Below are 22,013 nucleotides of genomic sequence, written 5' to 3' on the forward strand. Positions count from 1 at the left end.
TAGAACCAAATCTCTTACACTTCTCATATCTCCCACCTGCATATGTTCTTGGACTGCTTTTTGTGTGGTGCTTGCCCCTACATAAAGACCTGTTTACAAAAAAAAATTCAGTGTGTTTGATGTTCTGTCATGTTCAGTGTTTGCTCTAACCAGATTGAAGAAGAAAATCAGAAAATCTTCCCCTCAGTCATTCATATTACAGCACAAAAAATTAATTAAAAAAATTCCTTCCAGTAGCACCTTACGAGACCAACTAAGTTTGTTCTTGGTATGATCTTTCGTGTGCATGCACACTTCTTCAGATATACTGAAACAGAAGTCACCAGACCCTTATATATAGTGAGAGAGTGAGGAGGGGTATTACTCAGAAGGGTGGTGGGAATGGGTGATTGGCTGATAGGTGTGGAAAACCTGTTGATGACTGTTAACGACTGCGATTGGTCTTACAGGAAAAGGCAAGGGGTGAGATGGCTAAAGATAGCTTTGTCATGTATAATGAGATAAGAATCCAATGTCTTTGTTCAGACCAGGTCTCTCCATGGTTTTAAGTTTGGTATTTAGTTGCAATTCATATTACAGCAATGAGGTTTACATGACTCTCTGAATCATACAGGTACTGTTTATTATTTAAGATCCTCTTCAGCTAAGTGGTAAAGGCTCTAGTATTTTAAAGATTTCATAAGAGTTGAAATTTGAATTTCTATTGTTATCAATTTATTTACCTAATTTGGCTATTGATTCTTTAGCTCATTAAACTCTAAGAGCAGCATTCAGTGCATTTAAATTCATGTATCATACCTGCCCACCTAGCAGTTTGAAAGCACGTCAAAGTGCAAGTAGATAAATAGGTACCGCTCCAGTGGGAAGGTAAACGGCGTTTCCGTGCGCTATTCTGGTTCGCCAGAAGCGGCTTAGTCATGCTGGCCACATGACCCTGGAGTTGTACGCCGGCTCCCTCAACCAGTAATGCGAGATGAGTGCTGCAACCCCAGAGTCAGACACGACTGGACCTAATGGTCAGGGGTCCCTTTACCTTTTTTTAAATCATACCTGAAGTCAACGGGAAATAATTCTCAAACAAAAACTTGTGATATTTTCCCTCCTCCTTGTCACAGCTCTTTATTTCTTCATATTCACTGGGTCAAAAGGAAGAAGGGGCTTCTGGCTTCAGGCCATGGCGTTTGGTTGCCGAACCTCACTTCCGTTCCACTTTTGAGGTACCACTGTATTGCCCAACATGCTCGTTGATTAATTTCACCCCTGAGGAGACTGGGTGATTTGTAGAAGCCAAGTTACACATTATCCCATGTGAGTTTTTCTCTCCCCCCCCACTCAAACCAGAAGGACACCTACATTTTTTGATGCAACTGTTCCACCTAGAATTTGGGAGAGGGGGGAAGGTATCCCAAAATTCATCTGGTAGCAGCATTATTGTATTTTTTTTTCTTACACGCATATCCAACCTTTCTTACATCCTGGTACACATGCAAGTTGTCTCTCATCTGGGTAGCACTGACCAGACCCAGACCTGATTAACTTCAGGTAGACAGTGGTTTGACTGATGTTATAAATCCCACTGAATTCGCTGAGTTGTACTTCTGCATAGACATGCTTAGAATTGGCCTACACGAGTCATGGCTCATAATAGAATCGTAATGAATATTTTAAGGCAGTAATGGCCAGTTTAGACCAAGACACTTAAGTGGGACTGACTTCAGTTAAATAGAGATTTAGCGAAAGTCTCCAGTTTTACTCTTTGCCCTGAGTCACCTCTGTAATGACATGTTTGGTGGAAAGCAAACAGAAAAAGGTTTGACATTCAACTTCTCTCTTCTGCATGGGATAGCTGGCATGACCGATGGCAAATCGGAAGGTAATCGTAACTGTATTTTTCATTTAAAATGCGGACCTCTTCTTTTAGAACCAAGTTGGAATTCTTGAGATTTCTGTTATTTATTTTACCTGTCTAGGGTTGACTTTTAGCATCCATTGGTGTTTTGTTTTAAAATCATGGTGCATTGCAAATTTAGCTAAACAAACTTGCTTGTGCCATTTCTGCCTTGGGCAAAATTAATATCAACTGTTGTTTTGAACAACATAGGATGCAATATACATCAGGAATTATATTTTTAGATCCTAGTGACATCCCAACAATACAGCAAAGTGCTCTTAGATGCTACCTGCAAGATACCTAAAATTGGCAGTGGTAAGTAATCTTGGGGGATAACTGTATTGCTGAGAATAATTCATTTTTTACTTCTGCATTATGAACAACCCTGTGTAATTCCAAAGCTTGCACACCACAATAGCAGCTTTTGTACTTTGAGATTCACATTTAACAGGTGCAACCTTCCAAACAGGCACAACCTTTAAAAATAAAATAAAATGTTACAGTCTTCATTAAAGGGTGCAGACTACACCCATTCCCTTCAAGCAGGTTATTCCTCTACTGCTCCCATTCTACACTTCCATTATCAAATTGGCACTTAATATTTCACAGCTATTGAGCACACTCAATCCCCACTGGGCTGTTTTTTGCCCCATAGGTTTGTTTCAAAACTTTTGAAGTTTATGTCTGCAAATTTGGGGGTTCTCCTGAGCATGTTGACACCTTCTTCTCATTTTCTGGTGGCCCCGTTTTGACTCTAATCCAGCCAGCACACACCACCTGAATTCATTCTCCGAGGGAATGATGATCATTATGCCGTTCGTTAAGCAATGTTTGCTCCTATTCCATTTTGCAGGTGCTTCATCTGTTTAGATTTAGAAGAATGAAAAACTGATTAAAACACACAGGAGTCCTAGAGAGCCAATTTGGTGGGTTGGTGATAGATTATTGGACTGGGACCTGAGAGACCAGCGTTCAAATCTCCACTCAGCCATGGGTGACCATGGGCCAGTCACTGCCTCTCAGTCTAACCTACCTCACAGGGTTGTTGTTGAGAATAAATGAGGAGGGGGAGAACAATAGATGCCATCTTGAGTTCCTGGGAGGAAAGGTGGGATATGAACAGAATAAATGGATATACTGCAGTAGCACAAATGAAACTAAATTCTATATAGAATACATATTCAGATTATGACTGATGTTTGTCTGATTTCTCCCCCTTAACAATCCAAACTACACGTGAATTCCAATTACCCAAACCTTAGATAGCTGTGATCCTGATTTCCAGAATTGACTGTGTGTTACTATGGCCAACAAGGAAGCATTCAGATAAATGGGCTATTTTATTTGCCACATTTTAATGATGCTCTTCCTCAAAGCAGCTCAGTCTAACTTGTATGGGATAATTCCATTTTATCTTCATAACACCGCTATGGGATAGGATAGGCTGATGAAGTGGATTTGCTGAGGGTTGCCCAATGAAATTGATGGCTGAGTGGAGATTTGATCCCAAGACTCCATTTCCAGCCCTAATATTCTAGCAATTGCTCCAGAAGACCAACTTTCAACCAGGCATGTGAATATTGCATTTCCTCCTGAAGCATGATTGTCTATCCTTGGGCAAAGTTTACCTTCTTGATTCAATGCATTTGAATAGTTTGTTACTGCAGCTGAACTCATACCCTCCAACATTTCTCCGATGTAAATAAGGATGTCCTACTTAATAATAATAATAATAATAATAATAATAATAATAATAATAATAATAATTTTATTATTTATACCCTGCCCCTTTGACTGGGTTGCCCCAGCCACTATGGGCAACTTCCACCACATATAAAAACATAATCAGATGTTTAAAAAATTCTCCATACAGGGGTACCTTCAAATGTCTTCTAAGGTTGTATATTTACTTATCTCCTTGGCTGAGGGGGTCACATAACTCCATACCCACCAATGAACATTTCTCGAATGAAAATACGGATGTCCTAAGGAAAAGCGGGACATTCTTGGATCAAATCAGAAACCAGGACAACGTCTTTAAATCAGGGACTATCCCTGGAAGATAGGGACACTTGGAGGGTCTGTGAACTGGGACTATCATTTCAATAAGCATAGGAACCAACTCCTAGGGGCTGAGGTTCCTTCACCTCCCTAATAAAATATTTGAGAACCACCCCACCCCAAGTTAATGGGCATTGCCATTCAAATGTGCATGTGATGTGATTGATGACATGGGGTGGGGTTTACCTGCCCCCCATATTTTATTCAAGTTGGCACCCCTGGCAATAAGGGGTACATTTTCATTGCCTCACAGAAATAACAAACTGTCTACAATTATAGATGATTGCCAAAATCTATACAGGCCAAGTACAATATATTCCAAAAAGTAGCTTAGTTTAGAATACTGGCTAATTGTACAATTCTATACATGTCCATTCAGGAGTAAGTCCCACTGTGTTCATTGGAGTCTACTCCCAGGTTACTAAGTTCACAGTTTCTACTATGAGAAAGTAATACAATCATAACTTGGATCCCGAACGCCTTGCGAGTTGAATGTTTTGGCTCCCGAACACCGCAAACCTGGAAGTGAGTGTTCCGTTTTGCGAATGTTCTTCGGAAGCCAAATGTCTGACGCAGCTTTCACGGCTTCCGATTGCATGCAAGAAGCTCCTGCAGCCAATCGGAAGCCGCGCCTTGGTTGTTGAACGTTTTCGGAAGTCGAACGGACTTCCGGAACGGATTTCCTTCGACAACCAAGGTACGGCTGTACCTTATAAAAAGACTCAGCACCTTAAACTGATTAAAAATGATACCCTCCAAGGGTTACACATACTGTATTAGCAATCACACTCCAAATATTTTTTTAATGAGACACTTGCAGAACACACTTCGTTATGAAATCAGATACAGCTTTTATGCAGCCAGACCCAGGGAACACATTTCTCTTTACATTACAGGAAAAGTCGTTTCCTGTCAATCTGTGCCAGGTTCAGAGAGTGGGAGTGTTTGCAAATACAGGTTGTGCTAAAAATAAATTGGAAATGATAGTTTTGCACACAGAGAATGAGAGTCTGGAAACAATTTGGGGCTTTGGGGGGGGGGAACCAACAACCATACCAACCTAAGCTTCTATAATACACGGTCGCTCCAATCAAGATAAGGATGCAATCAAGATTCCATGCAGAGAACATATGCTGGATTCAGATCCATGAGCAGAAACTAGATGTGTATTAGATGCCCATTTGAATGTGCATCTCAATGAAGCTGTTATTATCCATCTGTACTGAATTACTTTCTATGGGCTTCAGGGAAGAGTGTTTGCCTTTATTGCATAAGATTAAGCCATTACCTCTTTATGTTTTTATTGCACAAGATCAAGACATTACCTTTTTATATTTCAAGAAACGGCAATACCTTTTGCATAAGATTCAGGCATTGCTTTTTCATATTTAAAGTGGCAACAGTACTTTTTAAATTTCCCATTAACAGCATAATACATATGCCATTTTCACTGCAAGGTCATTTGGTACTTGGCAATCGCATTCAGAGTCCCCCTTGCAAACACTTATGCTACGCCTGCCATATGTCTGGAATTTTCCAGATATTGCCAGGATCTGTCCTCGAAAAACGGCGTCTGGGTGGAATTTTCAGAAGTTGGTTAAAATGTCTGGGGAAACCAGAAGTGGGGTGGTTTATTTTGGCGAGTTTCCTAAAAAAAATAGCTTAAAAACTTCAATTTTTACTTTTTGAGATATGGCAACCCTAATTTATGCACATTTGCAACTGTGGTTTTCTATCTTTATTGGGCCTCAGCTGCAGGGAATGTCATCTGACTCAGTCACCTTGGGGGATGGTAGAATCTGCCAATTTCACTTTGAGAATTTCCCATTTTCCCCATCTTAAATCTAGTTCCCCCCCACAGTTTTTCACCCTTTTGTAGCAATTGACAATTAAAAAACAAATAAAAATAAATACCTTTATGAAAACTCATCAGCATTTTAGTACGAATTTTTCATAAAAACATTTAGGTACACAGTTTTGACAAATCTACACATTTTTGCAAAGCAATCCCTCCATATCTAATGCATTTGTGCATGTTCTTTTCACTCACCTATACATTTATATGTATGCACATTTTACCCCATTTGTACACATTACTTGGCCGGGGAATTGCATTGCAAAATTCATAGAAATGCAAATCTCAAAGGTTAGCTGTGTTTTTGGTTTACTCAGAAGTATTGAGCTCAATGGGACTTTCTCCCAAGTAAGTATGCATAGGTATCTTTAATTTCTATTGAACTCCTACTTTAGAAATGGTTTTCTTGGCTAGTATCGACTCACCTGACACACAACTATTATATCCTTCTTGATCTGTACTTTGATTTAATTGTAGTTCACCCCCTTCTCTATTTATTAGACTCTGGAATGTCTCTCTGCCCTTATTCCTTATTCCCTTAGAGACCTCGCCCCTAAGCAGAAGATTTGTTTGTTCTGCTTAGTTCCTCCTGTCGCTTAGATTAAACTCTAAGCCACATTGAATTTGGAAAATAATTCTTAGTTTCAGCTGTATTCCGGTTTCCATTCCCATGGAAAAGACCAAACACACACACATGCAAAACTGCATGATTTACTGACACTCTCTTTTACTGTATGTAAGTAAAATAAAAGGTAAAGGGACCCCTGACCATTAGGTCCAGTCGCGGACGATTCTGGGGTTGCGGTGCTCATCTCGCTTTATTGGCCGAGGGAGCTGGCGTACAACCTCTGGGTCATGTGGCCAGCATGACTAAGCCGCTTCTGGCGAAACCAGAGCAGAGCATGGAAACGCCATTTACCTTCCCACCAAAGCGGTAGCTATTTATCTACTTGCACTTTGACGTGCTTTTGAACTGCTAGGTTGGCAGGAGCAGGGACTGAGCAATGGGAGCTTACCCCGTCGCGGGGATTTGAACTGCCGACCTTCTGATTGGCAAGCCCTACTACTGTATGTAGTAGCAGAAGTTAAACCAGCACCCATGTTAAATTGAGATTCCTTATCTTTGCCAATTAAACTACATTGGTACCTCTGGTTACGTACTTAATTTGTTCTGGAGGTCTGTTCTTAACTTGAAACGGTTCTTAACCTGAAGCACCACTTTAGCTAATGGGGCCTCCCGCTGCCGCTGTGCAGCCAGAGCACGATTTCTGTTCTAATCCTGAAGCAAAGTTCTTAACCTGAAGTGTTATTTCTGAGTTAGCGGAGTATGTAACCTGAAGCGTATGTAATCTGTGGTACCACTGTACTGAATAATTTCATCAACTTCAAGTGTATAACTCTGGATTTGTCCAGTTGTTCAGCTGGTCCCTAACCTTTGAGAGATATGGGGGGTGGGGGAATCTCTCATACACAAGTTGAAATGATTATAATTTTTCCCTAGTCACAAAATGCTAAGCAGACTTGCATAGTGTTTCTTTCCTCCTGCTCCAACAGATTCTTTTCAAACACCGACCTGCCATTTCCCCCCCCCCTTTTATGCTGGGCTACATTAATATTACTTCCTCTTGCTAAGACAAATGTTCTTGCAACCACTTCTAGCTGTGAATAATGCATAACGATGCCGTGAGCTTTCCGCACATGCAATGAAGTGATGATCAGATAACGACAGAATTCCCCAATGGCATAGCACTGCAGTGAATGTCTTGCGCCCTGAGGCTTGAGCACAACAGGGAGAAGTTACTCACCTTGAGGTTATGCAGTGAACAACTGATGACTGATAATAGGAAGGCTATGAACAGGAACATTTGGAAAGGAAAATGAAGCAGCACGTGGTGATTTAGGCAAGACCCTTTGTTGTGCTCATAGGTAAAAGGTATCAATAACATTCCACCATTTTTGGATAAATCAAGATCTCACCCCCAACATAGGCACCAACTCTATAGAGTTGAGGTGTCTTCATCCCCCCACATGTCTATTGAGATGGGGCTGAGCTCCCCCCCAACCTTGAGGGGCAGAGGAGGCTCCGATCTTGACCTCTTCCCAATGGTTGGCCTCCTCTGCCCTGCCCCTTTCTTGCAATGGGACAGCTAGGACTGTCAAGAGCATGGGTAGGCAAACTAAGGCCTGGGGGCCGGATGTGGCCCAATCGCCTTCTCAATCCGGCCCACGGACGGTCCGGGAATCAGCGTGTTTTTATTTAAAATGCATCTCTGGATTATTTGTGGGGCATAGGAATTTATTCTCCCCCCCAAAAAAATATAGTCCGGCCCCTCACAAGGTCTGAGGGACAGTGGACCGGCCCCCTGCTGAAAAAGTTTGCTGACCCCTGGTCTACCATGAGGTTGGGGTCCTCACAAAGTTTCCTGGAGTGGCAGCGAAAGTATGGCTCCCCAGCCCTGAAACAGTGCTGTCTGTTATGTATTCAGTGGTCTGTGTTTGATCACTGTCTCTCAAAAGGTCTCCGCCTCTCTCCTGGTCCAGTCTCCAAGGTGGGACGAGTGGGGATTATGAGTGCCCTCACACCTTGGCCCTGGCTGCCCCTCCTCCAAGCTCACTTCTGCTGCAGGACCAGTTGCAACGAGGCCAGGGAGCCAGGAGATGAGCCAATGTTGGGCACAACTTGGCTCCTCCTATCCCCAATATGTGTGAGTTGCTCAAAGACCAATTTAAAGAACACGTAAAAGCATAGTTGTGTGTGTGTGTGGGGGGGTCTTCTGTCTTCATACCCAGCAGCCATGCAATTTCTCCTTTCTATTAGAAACTGCCTTATACCAGTGAAAAGCCCAGGTCAGAAAACTTAAGAGTGGAGAAAACAACAACTAAACAACTACTGAACAAAATAGAAAATTCTTTCCAGTAGCACCTTAGAGACCAACTGAGTTTGTTCTTGGTATGAGCTTTCGTGTGCATGCACACTTCTTCAGATACACTGAAATAGAAGTCACCAGATCCTTAAATATAGTGAGGGAGTGGGGAGGGGTATTACTCAGAAGGGTGGTGGGAATGGGTGATCAGCTGATAGATGTGGAAAACCTGCTGATGACTCTTAACGGCTGCAATTAGTCTAGCAGGGAAAGGCAAGGGGTGAGATGGCTAAAGATAGCTTTGTTATGTATAATGAGATAAGAATCCAATGTCTTTGTTCAGACCAGGTTTCTCCATGGTTTTAAGTTTGGTGATTAGTTGCAATTCAGCCACTTCTCTTTCCAGTCTATTTCTGAAATTTCTTTGTATTAAGACAGCTACTTTGAGATCTTTTATAGAATGTCCTGGGAGATTGAAATGTTCTCCTACTGGTTTCTCTGTCTTGTGATTCCTGATATCCTCTCTCCAATAAACAACATATCCTCTCTCCAATAAACAACAGTTTATTCCTCTCTCCATTAAACAACTACTGTTATTGTTATTGTTATTTGTCATTTGAAAACCAAGGCACGGCTTCCAATTGACTGCAGGAGCTTGCTGCATTTAATCAGAAGCCACGGAAGCCACGGCGAACGTTCGGCTTCCAAAAAACACTTGCAAAACGGAACACTTACTTCCAGGTTTGCGGTGTTTGGGAGCCGATTTGTTCAGGAGCAAAGCCATTCGACAACCAAGGTACCACTGCGTTTGGCACTTACTACAGAAAACGTCTCAAGCAATTTACAGTGGGACCTCGGTTTTCGGATGTAATGCATTCCGGAAGACCGTTCGACTTCCGAAATGTTCAAAAACTGAGGATCAATGGGCGGTCGGCAAAATCCATTGAAAAAATGGAGAAACACGCCTCGGAAGCTGTTAGACTTCCGAGGCGCTTTCAAAGACGGAAGCGATTACTTCCAGGTTTTGGGCATTCTGGTTCCGAATTGTTCAGCTTCCAAGACACTTGAAGAGTTAAAGTAGTTACAAAGTTACTATAGTATAATTGAAATGAACGCAGAAGAGAGGACGTGAGGAAGTCCCCCAAGTAAGATTATAAATAAGATTAAACTAGTTAAATAGGTGTTTTGTTGTTTTAGATGTGTTTTAGGTATTGTTTTAGTTTATTTTGTTTTGAATTTTGTAGTCTGTATGTATTTTTGTTGTTTGTATGTATTTTTTCTTTTTGTTCTTTGTTTAAATACCAATAAATGCCTTTAAAAAAGGGGGAAAAAGAAAACCGAGGTTCCACTGTATAGTTTTATAAAAGCATACAAAACTATGGCAGCTTAACAGAGAATTGTCCATGGTTAACGATCCAGTTAAATTTAGGATGGGGAGATTTTTATATAGCCTTCTGCTGGAGAAGTGAAAAATGATTCCTTCCCTTTCACACCCGATGCCTGTCCCATCGTGAGGATTCCTGGGTTTGCTTTTTAAGGAGGCGGCACTCAACTGTCCCTGGAACTCCTCCGAACTCCTCCACCTTTTAAAAGTATATTTTCTAGCTGGATTTGATCTAGGAGACCTTACAGCCGCTATTCTATCAATGCAGAATTCATTACCTCCCAGTGCCATGGATCACCAAAGCAAATCTCTGCAGTTAGCTACAGTTTATCCCGTGCAATCAATCACCTGTGATGAAATCTGGGGAAATGGATGTAAGGGGGTTGATAGGAGTCAGGGCAAAAAGCAGAAGATATGAAGTTGACCGTGAGCTTATAATGGGAGGAAGAGACTGTACTACGATCTCACAGATGGCAAATGACATCGCTTTAAATTATTGCATTTTCCTTTGGGTGTCGTAGATCAATTCCTCTTGACAGCTGAGTCAAAATTTTGATCTGTTTATAAAACTCAGATGATGTCATGCTTGCTTGTAGCTACTCCACCCTGACATAACAGCAGAGGTCATAGTCGTTCGCCAGGGGCAGTTCTGAAAATGTTTGTTTTCTGTTTCAAAACCCAGTGTTAAAAAAGCCATATATTTTTAAACAGAGGCATTCCCATGCCACTTTGGTATGTTATTACTGTTTAGTAAGAACCAAAATCAACACAAACCCACTCATCTAAGTCCAAACACTTGTCCTTAAATAGCTTTGTTTTATTTAAATGGCACATGAAATAGACTGGCAGTGACATCCAGTGGCAACAGTGAACAGCTACAACTTTGTGGAGTAAAGTGCCACAATTTCTAGGCCCAGATTTGTGACTTTCAGGCATGGGTCCAAGCAGATTTTGGGTTTTTTTATTTGTCCTGTCACCTTCCCTGGGGAAACCCGCTTTTTACCACTGAATTGGAACAATAGTCAATTGGGTTTTCTGCAGGTTGACATTAGTTTCGTGGTAAACAGTGGGTTTTCCCAGGGAAAGCGGCAGGTCAAAAACCCCACAAAACCTTGTTCAGACCTGTGCCTAGTTATCATGGCAGAAATATTTTTGTTTATTTATGTTTTAAAAACATTTATGTTTTCATATATGTTGGAAGCTGCCCAGAGTGGCTGGGGCAACCCGGTCAGATGGACAGGGTATAACAACAACAACAACAACAACAACAACAACAACAACAACAACAACAACAGTTACAGGCAGGTAGCCGTGTTGGTCCGCCATAGTCAAAACAAAATATAAAATCAAAAAATCCTTCCAGTAGCACCTTAGAGACCAACTAAGTTTGTTCTTGGTATGAGCTTTCATGTGCATGCACACTTCTTCAGATACAGAACAACAACATAATTTGTTGTTGTTCAGTCGTTCAGTCATGTCCGACTCTTCGTGACCCCATGGACCAGAGCATGCCAGGCATGCCTATCTTTCACTGCCTCCTGCAGTTTGGCCAAACTCATGTCAGTCGCTTCGAGAACACTGTCCAACCATCTCGTCCTCAGTCGCCCCCTACTCCTTGTGCCTTCCATCTTCCCCAACATCAGGGTTTTTTCTAGGGAGTCTTCTCTTCTCATGGTCAAAGTAGCCTACTGGAGCCTCAACTTCAGGATCTGTCCTTCCAATGAGCACACGGGGCTGATTTCTTTAAGGATGGATAAGTTTGATCTTTTTGCATTCCATGGGACTCTCAAGAGTCTCCTCCAGCACCATAATTCAGAACAACAGGATAGGACATCCCTATTTCCTGGAATGTCCCATTTTTCCTTAGGATGTCCCTATTTTCGTTGGAGAAATATTAGAAGGGAGGTCTCTATTTTCATCCGAGAAATGTTGGAGGGTATGCCAATGGCCCATTTTCTTTGTAAAATTATTATTATTAATTGAATTTATATACCACCGTATACCCGGAGGTCTCAGGGCGGTTCACAGAACAAAACCAGAGTACCACAAAATATATATTCAAAATAAAAACAACCCAATAACACCCCCAAATCACATTTTAAAAGAGCATAGGATGTCAATCAAATCAGCCAGGATACTCTCCGAAAGTTTCTGAAACCGAGGGAGCCAAAGATCACCTCTGGCATAGGTGTTATATTCAGCTTTAGATAGGTTTACTGCTTTAGATAGTTTTTGTACTTCTTTTTTATTATTGTTATTGCTATGGTTAATTCTAATTTTATTTTACTTTGCACTTAGTAAAGTTGGGAGATGTACTTGCAAAAGCTTTTCCTATAACGGGCAGCCATATTGAAAACCCAAATATTGCTATCTATTATCCAGCAGGTCCACTTCACAACTTGGATACATATGACATTTGTGTGGAGTTCCACTTTCGCCATGAAGCCAGCTCAGCTCCCTGTTTTCCGAAGGAAGCCTTTTGTAGCCGCCTGGAACGCGCCAACGGATCATTGCTCAATCCGATACAATGTAACGATTAACCTGGAAATGTTCCACGTGACCGGAAGCCCGTTTGCCAAAGCGAGAGGGCAGAACGTGACGATATTTTATGTCAACAGGCTAGGATATTACCCGTGGTACACACCACAGGAGGTCCCTGTCAATGGGGGCCTCCCTCAGAATTTCAGCTTGCAAATGCATCTGGAAAAAGCTCTCCAAGACATTGACTACTACATTCCCGATAAAGATTTCACTGGGCTAGCAGTCATAGACTGGGAACACTGGAGGCCGCAATGGGACCGCAACTGGAATACAAAGGATATTTACAGGAGGCAGTCGAGAAAACTGATTTCCAAAATGCACGAAAATGTTTCGGCAAACGCCGTTGAGCATCTAGCTAAGCTTTCCTTTGAGCAATGTGCTAAGGCGTTCATGAAAGAGACAATTGAGCTGGGGATTAAAAGTAGGCCCAAGGGCCTGTGGGGATACTATTTGTATCCTGACTGCCACAATTACAATTTCCGTGACCAGAACTATAGTGGCTCCTGTCCGGAAAACGAGGTTTTGAGGAACAATGAACTGTCGTGGCTGTGGAATAGCAGCGCAGCCCTGTATCCTTCCATTGGCATTAAGAAATGCCTTGGAAACAGTGAAAATATCTTACGCTTTTCACAGTTTAGGGTGAACGAATCTATGAGGATTTCCATGATGACATCACATGGTTACGCTCTCCCGGTATTTGTATATACCCGACTAGACTATAGGGACGAACCTTTGCTATTTCTCTCCAAGGTAAGCTATTTTGGGGGAAAGTAGCAACTGCTATGTTAGACCCGGTTTAGCATAAGGTAAAATAAAAAGGTATAGGACCCCTGGGCGGTTAAATTCAGTCAAACGCGACTATGGGGTTGCAGCGCTCATCTCGCTTTCAGGCCGAGGAAACTGGCGTTCGTTCACAGACAGCTTTCCAGGTCATGTGGCCAGCATGACTAAACCTCTTCTGGCACAACGGAACACCATGACGGAAACCAGAGTGCACGGAAACGCAGTTTACTTTCCCGCTGCAATGGTACCTATTTATCTACTTGCGCTGGTGTGCTTTCGAACTGCTAGGTTGGCAGGAGCTGGGACAGAGCAATGGGAGCTCACCCCATCGTGGGGATTCAAACCGCCAACCTTCCAATTGGCAAGCCCAAGAGGCTCAGTAGTGCAACTCCATAGTCGCCTTTGAGTGGACTTAACCATCCAGGGGTCCTTTACCGGTTTAGTATAATGAGTCCTGAACCAGGAAAACCTTCTTCAATTTTTACCTCGGCCAAGAGCTCAAGAAATGGACTTAAGCAACAAATTCTTTTTCCACCATAGCAGTGCATCTTTAACAGGGGTATAATAATAATAATTTGCCTTACTTAATACTGTACACTGGCTTTTGTAAAACAAACAAATGGGAAAAACCTTTAGACAATGTATGTGAACTGCTTTATATGTTCAGGAATATATATATATATATAAATGCTAAGCATTATTTCACATTTCACAGAAAGGCTTAGTGCATTAGACTTGGGCGCATATTTGAGTTGACTGTGTTAATAAACTTCATTTTGCACTCTTCTCCAGTGTATTTAGACCAGGGGTCTGCAACCTTTAAGACCAAAAGAGCCACTTGGACCCGTTTCCGAAGGGAAAAAAACAACTGGGAGCCGCAAAACCATTGCGACATTTAAAACAAATATAACACTGCATTTTATTTTTAAAAATCCGATTTAAATTTTAAAAAATCCGATTTAAATTTAAAAAATCCATTAAAAAAAATCATTCATTTTTATCCACCCTGGGGACCACTACCAGGTCACAGCCTGATCCAAGGTGGGTTGCAACAGCATACAAATATTTGATTTGTTGTTGTTTTTTTTAAAAAAAATGAGTCCTCAACTGCACACTTGTGTTAAATGTTTGTCCCATGTCTTATTGAAGACTGCTGGCTTTTACAATAATCTTAGTGTCTTTTACCCTTAATATTCCAGACCAGAGGCTATGTTCACCTCTTCCAACCTCCTCTCTTGCTAAATAAAGCACAGAATTGCACCAGAGAAGCCTGTGATGTTTGTGCTGACTTGCATACAGGTGGCTGTAGTAGTTCGTAGTGTTCAAACCTTTTTAGGGGAGTTCCCTGCCCCCTTAATGAAAATGGCGATAGATTTTGCACATGAACACAGATCCAAGTTAGGACTCCTCTCTTCCACGCCAACAGGTGCTTTGTCAAGGCTCCCCTAACACACACTCAGGACAGAGGAAAAACTGCAAAACGTCCCGGCCTTGCTCTGGGGCGGAGAGAGATGCGCGCCCGCGAGAGCGCGGTCTGAGGCTGCGAGCGGAACCAGGAGTGAAGGAGGCAGCAGCAGGGAAACAGGCGCCGCTTCCTCAACCATTTTTAAAAAGAGGGCTTCCCCCCTCGCCCGCCACCCGCTGCCCTGGCCCAGCCTGCAGCTGCCTACCTCGTCATCGCCTCGACTCAGCAGCCAGCAGCCTTCCGAGAGGAACCGCGGCCAGCCCTCCCCCGCGGTCCCACAACCCAGACGAGGAGTCCTGGCCTCCAGTGCCCGTGCGGGGACGTGTCTGAAGACCCCCTTCCTGCCCCTATCCCGTCCCGCCTCCCAACTGCCTCTGGATGCCGTGGGGTCCCACATACCCGCCGACCCTGGAGCTCCCCTGTCCGCCCCAAGGCCGCCTCCCACGCTAGGAAGACTCCCGGAGCTGGGCAGGGTTGGTCCCACCAGGCAGGCTCGGGGGGCAGCCTCTCCCATGGGCGCCTGCTTCGGAGGCGGAGGCGGGGTCTTCAAAGTTCCCCCTCCCGCTCGCCCAGCTCCATCTCTTCCTGAAGGAGCATGCGCGCCTCAGGCGCGCTCCCCGCCAGAGCCCTCGGCTGAGGCACGCCACCTCTACTGCGTCCCCACCGCCTCCAAGCCCCGCTGCCCCGCTGTTCAAGGCCAGGTGATCCTGGGTACGCCCCTGAGCAGCGCCCTCAGCCTCCGGAGGGCAGGCCGCCGGCCAGCTGGAGGGCGGTCGCTGCCAGCTGGAGAAGTGGGCGGGCGTATCCGCCCCGGAGCCCCGGAGCCGCGGCAGCCGTGTAAAAGAGCCGCATGCGGCTCCGGAGCCGCAGGTTGCTGACCCCCGATTTAGACTGTTACAAATTGTTTTTAAACCGAGGTTTTCACTATGTTGGATAGATGAGAAGAGCATATTACTGTATAGGCCTTGGTTTGCTATATTTAAGGTAATTCCAAGAAGGAGTGAAGATTTTGAGTGTTGCAGTTCACCCCAAGACCTTCCAATACAACAACAGGCCTCCTGCTGCATTATGGGAAATGTGACCCCAGAGTACAGAAATACAAGGGGGCATGCAACTAAGTCATTATTCTAGTTTTACAATTCTAAAAAAGAAGGCCTAGAAACAATGTGCATTAGTTCATAATACTTGCATTATTATTTTCTTTGATTTTTGAAGGAGACAAGTAAACCTACTACTATGCTGTAGACCAGGCACCCCCAAACTTCGGCCCTCCAGATGTTTTGGACTTCAATTCCCATCATCCCTGACCACTGGTCTTGTTAGCTAGGGATCATGGGAGTTGTAGGCCAAAAGATCTGGAGGGCCGCAGTTTGGGGATGCCTGCTGTAGACTAGTTCCTTGTCCACGTGGCCCATTTATCAGTTTTTTTTAAACTATCTGTTTCCCCATCTTTACCCAAATTTGTTGCGAGAGAACAGTAATAGACACTGATGATGTTTCCTTCTGTTTCCAATATAGCAAGATCTTGTTAGCACCATTGGAGAAAGTGCTGCCTTGGGAGCTGCAGGAATTGTTATTTGGGGAGACATGAATTTAACGTCATCTGAGGTAAACCCATGCCTTGATTCTTCCTTGAGGATATTATTTAACCTGGTAGACAGAATTTCTATTGTATGCCATTCAATTTTATTTTATTTTATTTATCTTTTGAGGTGCAGTTCATCCGACAACTCATCCATAGCTAGCTTGTCAATAGCATATGGAATTTATTATTGGCTGGTGATAGAATGTCTTCACGGGTCACCAATAGGAAGGAGAGAGTGGCTGATTCTAGGAGTTTTGAATAACTGTTTCTGTTTAAGAATTGACATGTCTTTTTGCCCAGATGGACAGATACTTGAAGTAAGAGAAGGCGACTTTCTTCTTATAGTCAACAAGTCAGGTCATCTGCAGTACAGTGGTACCTTGGTTCTCAAACTTAATCCGTTCCGAAGTCCGTTCCAAAACCAAAGCGTTCCAAAACCAAGCCGTGCTTTCCCATAGAAAGTAATGCGAAACGAATTAATCCGTTCCAGACTTTTAAAAACAACCCCTAAAACAGCAATTTAACATGAATTTTACTATCTAACGAGACCATTGATCCATAAAATGAAAGTGTCAGGTTTTCTGGGCATCTTAGAGTTAATGATGCAAGAGGCGTTCTGATCCTGGGAGCCTTGCCCACTGTAATACGGGCACTTTTCCTTTGTCTAGAAAAGGGGAGGTTTGGTTTCACTTTCCCCTTAGTGCTTAGTCCAGTGTGCTTACTGCTGAATGTGATTTCTTTGTTTGCTGCAGACATGCAGCTCGAGTCTGTAGGACTTGTGTGTGTGCTACTAAATAAAGCTTCGTTAGATTAGTAGCACTGGTGTCTGTCAAGTTATTTCAAGACACCACGAAGGAGCAGACCTCAACAAGCCATTCTGTGCTGCGTTTTACTCTGCTACTGAAGGACGCTCAGATCGCAGCGAGAAGTGTGCCTGGGCGCCATTGATGTCGGAGAAGATTGTAAAGGTGATTGATTGCAGTGCCGGTCAGCAGCACCACTTGGGTCAAAGCTTTTATGACCCAATACCACAACAGAAAGCAATAATCAATGTACTGTACTATAAAATAAATAAGACAGTATTGTAGATGATAAAAATGAAAATTTTATTTTCTTCTTCCCTGCACTGATGATAGTGGATGGGGGCTTTTATCCATTTCCGCTGTCACACGATCAATCAATCAATCAATCAATCAGTAGCTGAACTGGGTTCCACACAGTCACAAAAACAAATTAACCGAAAAAGCCTCAAAAACAAAAACGCAAAATAAATAGCAAAAACAAAAGCACCAAACTTAATCCGTTCTGGAAGTTTGTTTGACTTCCAAAATGTTCGAAAACCAAGGCACAACTTCTGATTGGTGCAGGCGCCCTGGAAACAATAAATGACAACCGCACCGGACGTTCAACTTCCAAAAAGCGCTCAAGAACACTTACTTCCGGGTTTTTGGAGTTTGAGAACCAAAGTGTTTGAGAACCAAGGTACCACTGCATACACTTTTATTGCTTCCCCTTGTTCCCCACTTCAACTATTAATTGCCCCCACTTCTCTTACTTCCATATATCATCTGTTATCTAATTCCTTTAGTTTGCTTAACTTGCATTGATTTTTCCAGCCCTATCTTCTAGAACAGAAGTAGGCAGCTTATGGTCCACCAGATGTTGTTGGGCTCCAACACCCACCAGCATGGCTTTTGTAGTCCTGCAATATCTAGAGCAGTGTATCTCAAACTTGGGTCTCCAGCTGTTGTTGGACTACAGCCCTCAGCACCCTTAGCCACTGGTCCTGCTAGCATCCAGAGGCAACATTGTTGTTGCTGTTGTTAGATTTTCACCCCACTCTTCCAATGAAGCCCAGAATAGCCAACAACAAAGCAATAAAAACAGTACCTTTTAAAAATACACACAACCCCAACCCCCAAATTACTTTGTAAGTAATAATTCCAAAGTTGTCAGAAAAAATCTCTGTCAGCCAACAAATGCTAGAGTGAAGAGGAATGTTTCCAATTTCTGCCTAAATGTTACAATGCACATCCCTAAGGAAGAGCATTCTGTAAGTGGTGCCCGCTACCAAGAAGGCCCTGTTGTGGGTCAATCAATGCCAGGGGCGCCAACTTGAGCCCCAGGTTGTGGGTGCCCAGCGGCGCATGATGTGACATCATGATGTCACGTTGGGCCATGATCTCATGACATCATGCGCACCACAGCGGTGCCTGGTGACCCTGGAAGCCACACTGGAGGCCCCGTGGTGTAGTTGCTGAGCACCCACAACAAAAATTTTGTGGGTGCTTGTGCCCCAAGGGCCCCCGATAGTTGGCGCCCGTGATCAATGCCATCTAGTCAGCAAATAGGGGTGGCACCACCAATAGGGTCCCCCTGCCAATTCTAAGGCTCGAAATCATAAGGCCTGAGCTTATAGCATATGGCTCCTATAGTTTTTATACCTGAGTAGATGAGATAATTTAAACAAGTGCAGCTTGTCACTCAGTAGTGTTTCAGGGGTACAAAAAGTAAAAAACAAAAGATAGTAAAAATCAAAACAAAACCTTAAGCCCTGAACAGTACTGAACAGCAAAACAACTATGACATAATCAAACCAAATCAGTTGTAATATTTGTCTTAAGAGAAACCATACTTTCCTTTTATGTCCCATCCTCACCCATTCTCCATTTTGTTTTATTCTGCACTTTTCATAATGTTCACAACGAACATAACTAGATTTCCATCTTCTGTATCTTCAAAGTTGCCTAGAAAAGGAAATTTCAGTAGCTGCAGCTTTTATCAGTAGCTGCAGATAAACTCAGTTGGTCTCTAAGGTGCTACTGGAAAGAATTTTCTATTTTGTTTCGACTATGGCAGACCAACATGGCTACCCACCTGTAACTGCAGCTTTTCTGACACTTTCATGTCAAGCCTTGCCTGCCAAAATCAATTTTTTTTCCTCCTCAACTGCTAAGGAATCAGGAGATTTGCTCTTCCTTACGTAAGAGCATCCGACTGGCAGGAGAAACATCAAATACATCTGGAAAGGCATTGTTAAAAATCGAGACGTTTCTAATGATCTCATGGACTTTTGAGGTGTCATGAAATACAGGCACCATTTTACTACGCTGAATTGATGTTAATTGAGAAGGGATTGGGCATGCCTTCACACAATTTGCAACCTCTTATTTTTCTTCTTTCTCTGTCAAGGTCAACTGCACAAAGGTGAAACAATTCGTTGCTTCCGAGTTGGGCTTCTACATCATCAACGTCACCAAAGCGGCCGAGGTGTGCAGCTGGCATCTTTGTCACAACAACGGGAGGTGTGTTCGAAGGAACTGGAAAGCCTTGGATTACCTCCATTTAAATCCTCAGAACTTCCAGATAGAAGCGTCAGGCGGCCTGGGCTTTACTGTGAGAGGGGAAGCATCGCCCGTTGACCTTCGAATAATGGCAGAGAAGTTCGCCTGCCATTGCTACCAAGGGTTTGAAGGCGCTGATTGCAGTGAAATGGAGACCACGGGCAGCCAGCCAGGACATTCTGCCAATTTACTCCCATCTGGAATAGTAGTTGTGATAAATTTGACTTCTTTAATCTTTTTAATGCCTGAGACTTCCGTGCTAAGAGTCAAATTGCAGTGAGTCCCTCAAAGATCTGTCGCATCAGAGGAATTAAAAATCAATTGCCCTATGCATTTTTACCTCCATGCAACATGCATAGGAGGGCAGGCACAGACAGTATCGAGCAAGATAAAAACTTCCTTGCATGGATCAGCTGTATCATATGGAGAGATTAAAAGATACCAACACTGGCTTGCAGGAATGTCTGACAGTGTAACAATGTAATGCGCTCTATGTGGGGCTACCATTGAAGGTGACCCGGAAACTACAACTAATCCAGAATGCGGCAGCTAGACTGGTGACTGGGAGCAGCCGCTGAGACCATATAACACCGGTCTTGAAAGACCTACATTGGCTCCCAGTACGTTTCCGAGCACAATTCAAAGTGTTGGTGCTGAACTTTAAAACCCTAAATGGCCTCGGTGCAGTATATCTGAAGGAGCGCCTCCACCCCCATTGATCTACCCGGACACTGAGGTACAGCGCTGAGGGCCTTCTGGCGGTTCCCTCACTGCGAGAAGCCAAGTTACAGGGAACCAGACTGAGGGCCTTCTTGGTAGTGGCTCCCGCCCTGTGGAATGCCCTCCCACCAGATGTCAAAGAGAACAACAACTACCAGACTTTTAGAAGACATCTGAAGGCAGCCCTGTTTAGGGAAGCTTTTAATGTTTGATGGATTATTGTATTTTAATATTTTGTTGGAAGCCGCCCACAGTGGCCGGGGAAGCCCAGCCAGATGCGCGGGGTATAAATAATAAATTATTATTATTATTATTGCAAAACTATTCATGTGATAGAGGTGATCAACATGACAAGTCAAGCTATATTTCCCTGCCCATTGTTTTTCAGCTGAAACAATTTCAGATGACCTGGTGAAATGTGTAGACCAGCTGTCCACATTGGCACAATTTTTTTGGGGGGGAGGGGGCTTCCGAGTGAGCCGTTCCCCTTTCAATCCCCTCACAGTGCCAGGTTGACGTGAATATGTTGATATGAACTAAGATCCTAATATAACAGAACTTGCAGCACGATCCTATACGTGTCTGTGCAAAAGTAAACCTTGCCAGTCCCAGGCTAAGGGAAGAAGGTGCTTGATCTGAATTTTTGCAGCAGACCAACCTGATCCGATGTTCCTAAACTTTTTTTTGTGTGGATCGGAATGCAGCTTCCCATAGGATCATGCAAGTCTCTGGATTTTGCAGCACAGTTTTGGTGCATAAAAGTGCGAACAATGGATTTTTATGTAAAGTTGCATTAAAAATATGTATTTTATGGAAAAAAGCGTTGAAAACTACCTATTTTCCAGTAAAAAAAAGTTGATAGAAAATGTGCAGAAATGTGTAGAATTTTAAACGTGGGTTTTGGGTGTGTTCTTTTAAAATATCTGCACAAAATGGGGTGGAACAGACCTTTGATTGAGTGCTAACAAGACTCAAGCAGGACAGAATTAGCTGCTCGGACCCTCCGTGCTCCCAAGTAGGTGGGCATAGGATTGCAACCCTAAGGAAGTTTGTGGAAGGAAAGTTCCCTGTCTTCACATTTCCCCTGCAGCCACCTGTGCCCCTAAAAAGTCTCCTGAACAACTTGGATAGGGTGTAGTGCAGGGCAAGGCAGTTTTGGGCAAGCCATGCCCACCCATTGTACTTGTGTGGTGTAGCCAGTGTGGTGTAGTGGTTAAGAGTGGTAGACTTGTAATCTGGTGAACCGGGTTCGCGTCTCCACTCCTCCGCATGCAGCTGCTGGGTGACCTTGGGCTAGTCACACTTCTCTGAAGTCTCTCAGCCCCACGCACCTCACAGAGTGTTTATTGTGGGGGAGGAAGGGAAAGGAGAATGTTAGCCGCTTTGAGACTCCTTCGGGTAGTGATAAAGCGGGATATCAAATCCAAACTCTTCTTCTTCTTCTCTTCTGGGAGCAGGTAAGCAGGGGCTTCAAAGAAACACTTGAGCACTTAAAGTGATCTCCTGATTTTTTTGCTTGC

General features: G+C 43.4%; 1 protein-coding gene across 1 annotated transcript; it reads left to right on the forward strand.

The window, feature by feature from the left end:
• Window positions 1-1,787: 1,787 nt before the first annotated feature.
• On the forward strand, window positions 1,788-20,053 carry LOC117054563 (hyaluronidase-4-like). Its single transcript, XM_033163521.1, has 4 exons — window positions 1,788-1,873; window positions 12,438-13,346; window positions 16,363-16,452; window positions 19,622-20,053. Exons 1-4 carry the CDS (start codon window positions 1,859-1,861, stop codon window positions 20,051-20,053), a joined length of 1,446 nt encoding a protein of 481 aa, XP_033019412.1. The 5' UTR covers window positions 1,788-1,858.
• The last annotated feature ends 1,960 nt before the right edge of the window (window positions 20,054-22,013 follow it).

Source organism: Lacerta agilis, chromosome 10 (genome assembly GCF_009819535.1).
Source record: "Lacerta agilis isolate rLacAgi1 chromosome 10, rLacAgi1.pri, whole genome shotgun sequence".
NCBI lineage: Eukaryota > Metazoa > Chordata > Lepidosauria > Squamata > Lacertidae > Lacerta > Lacerta agilis.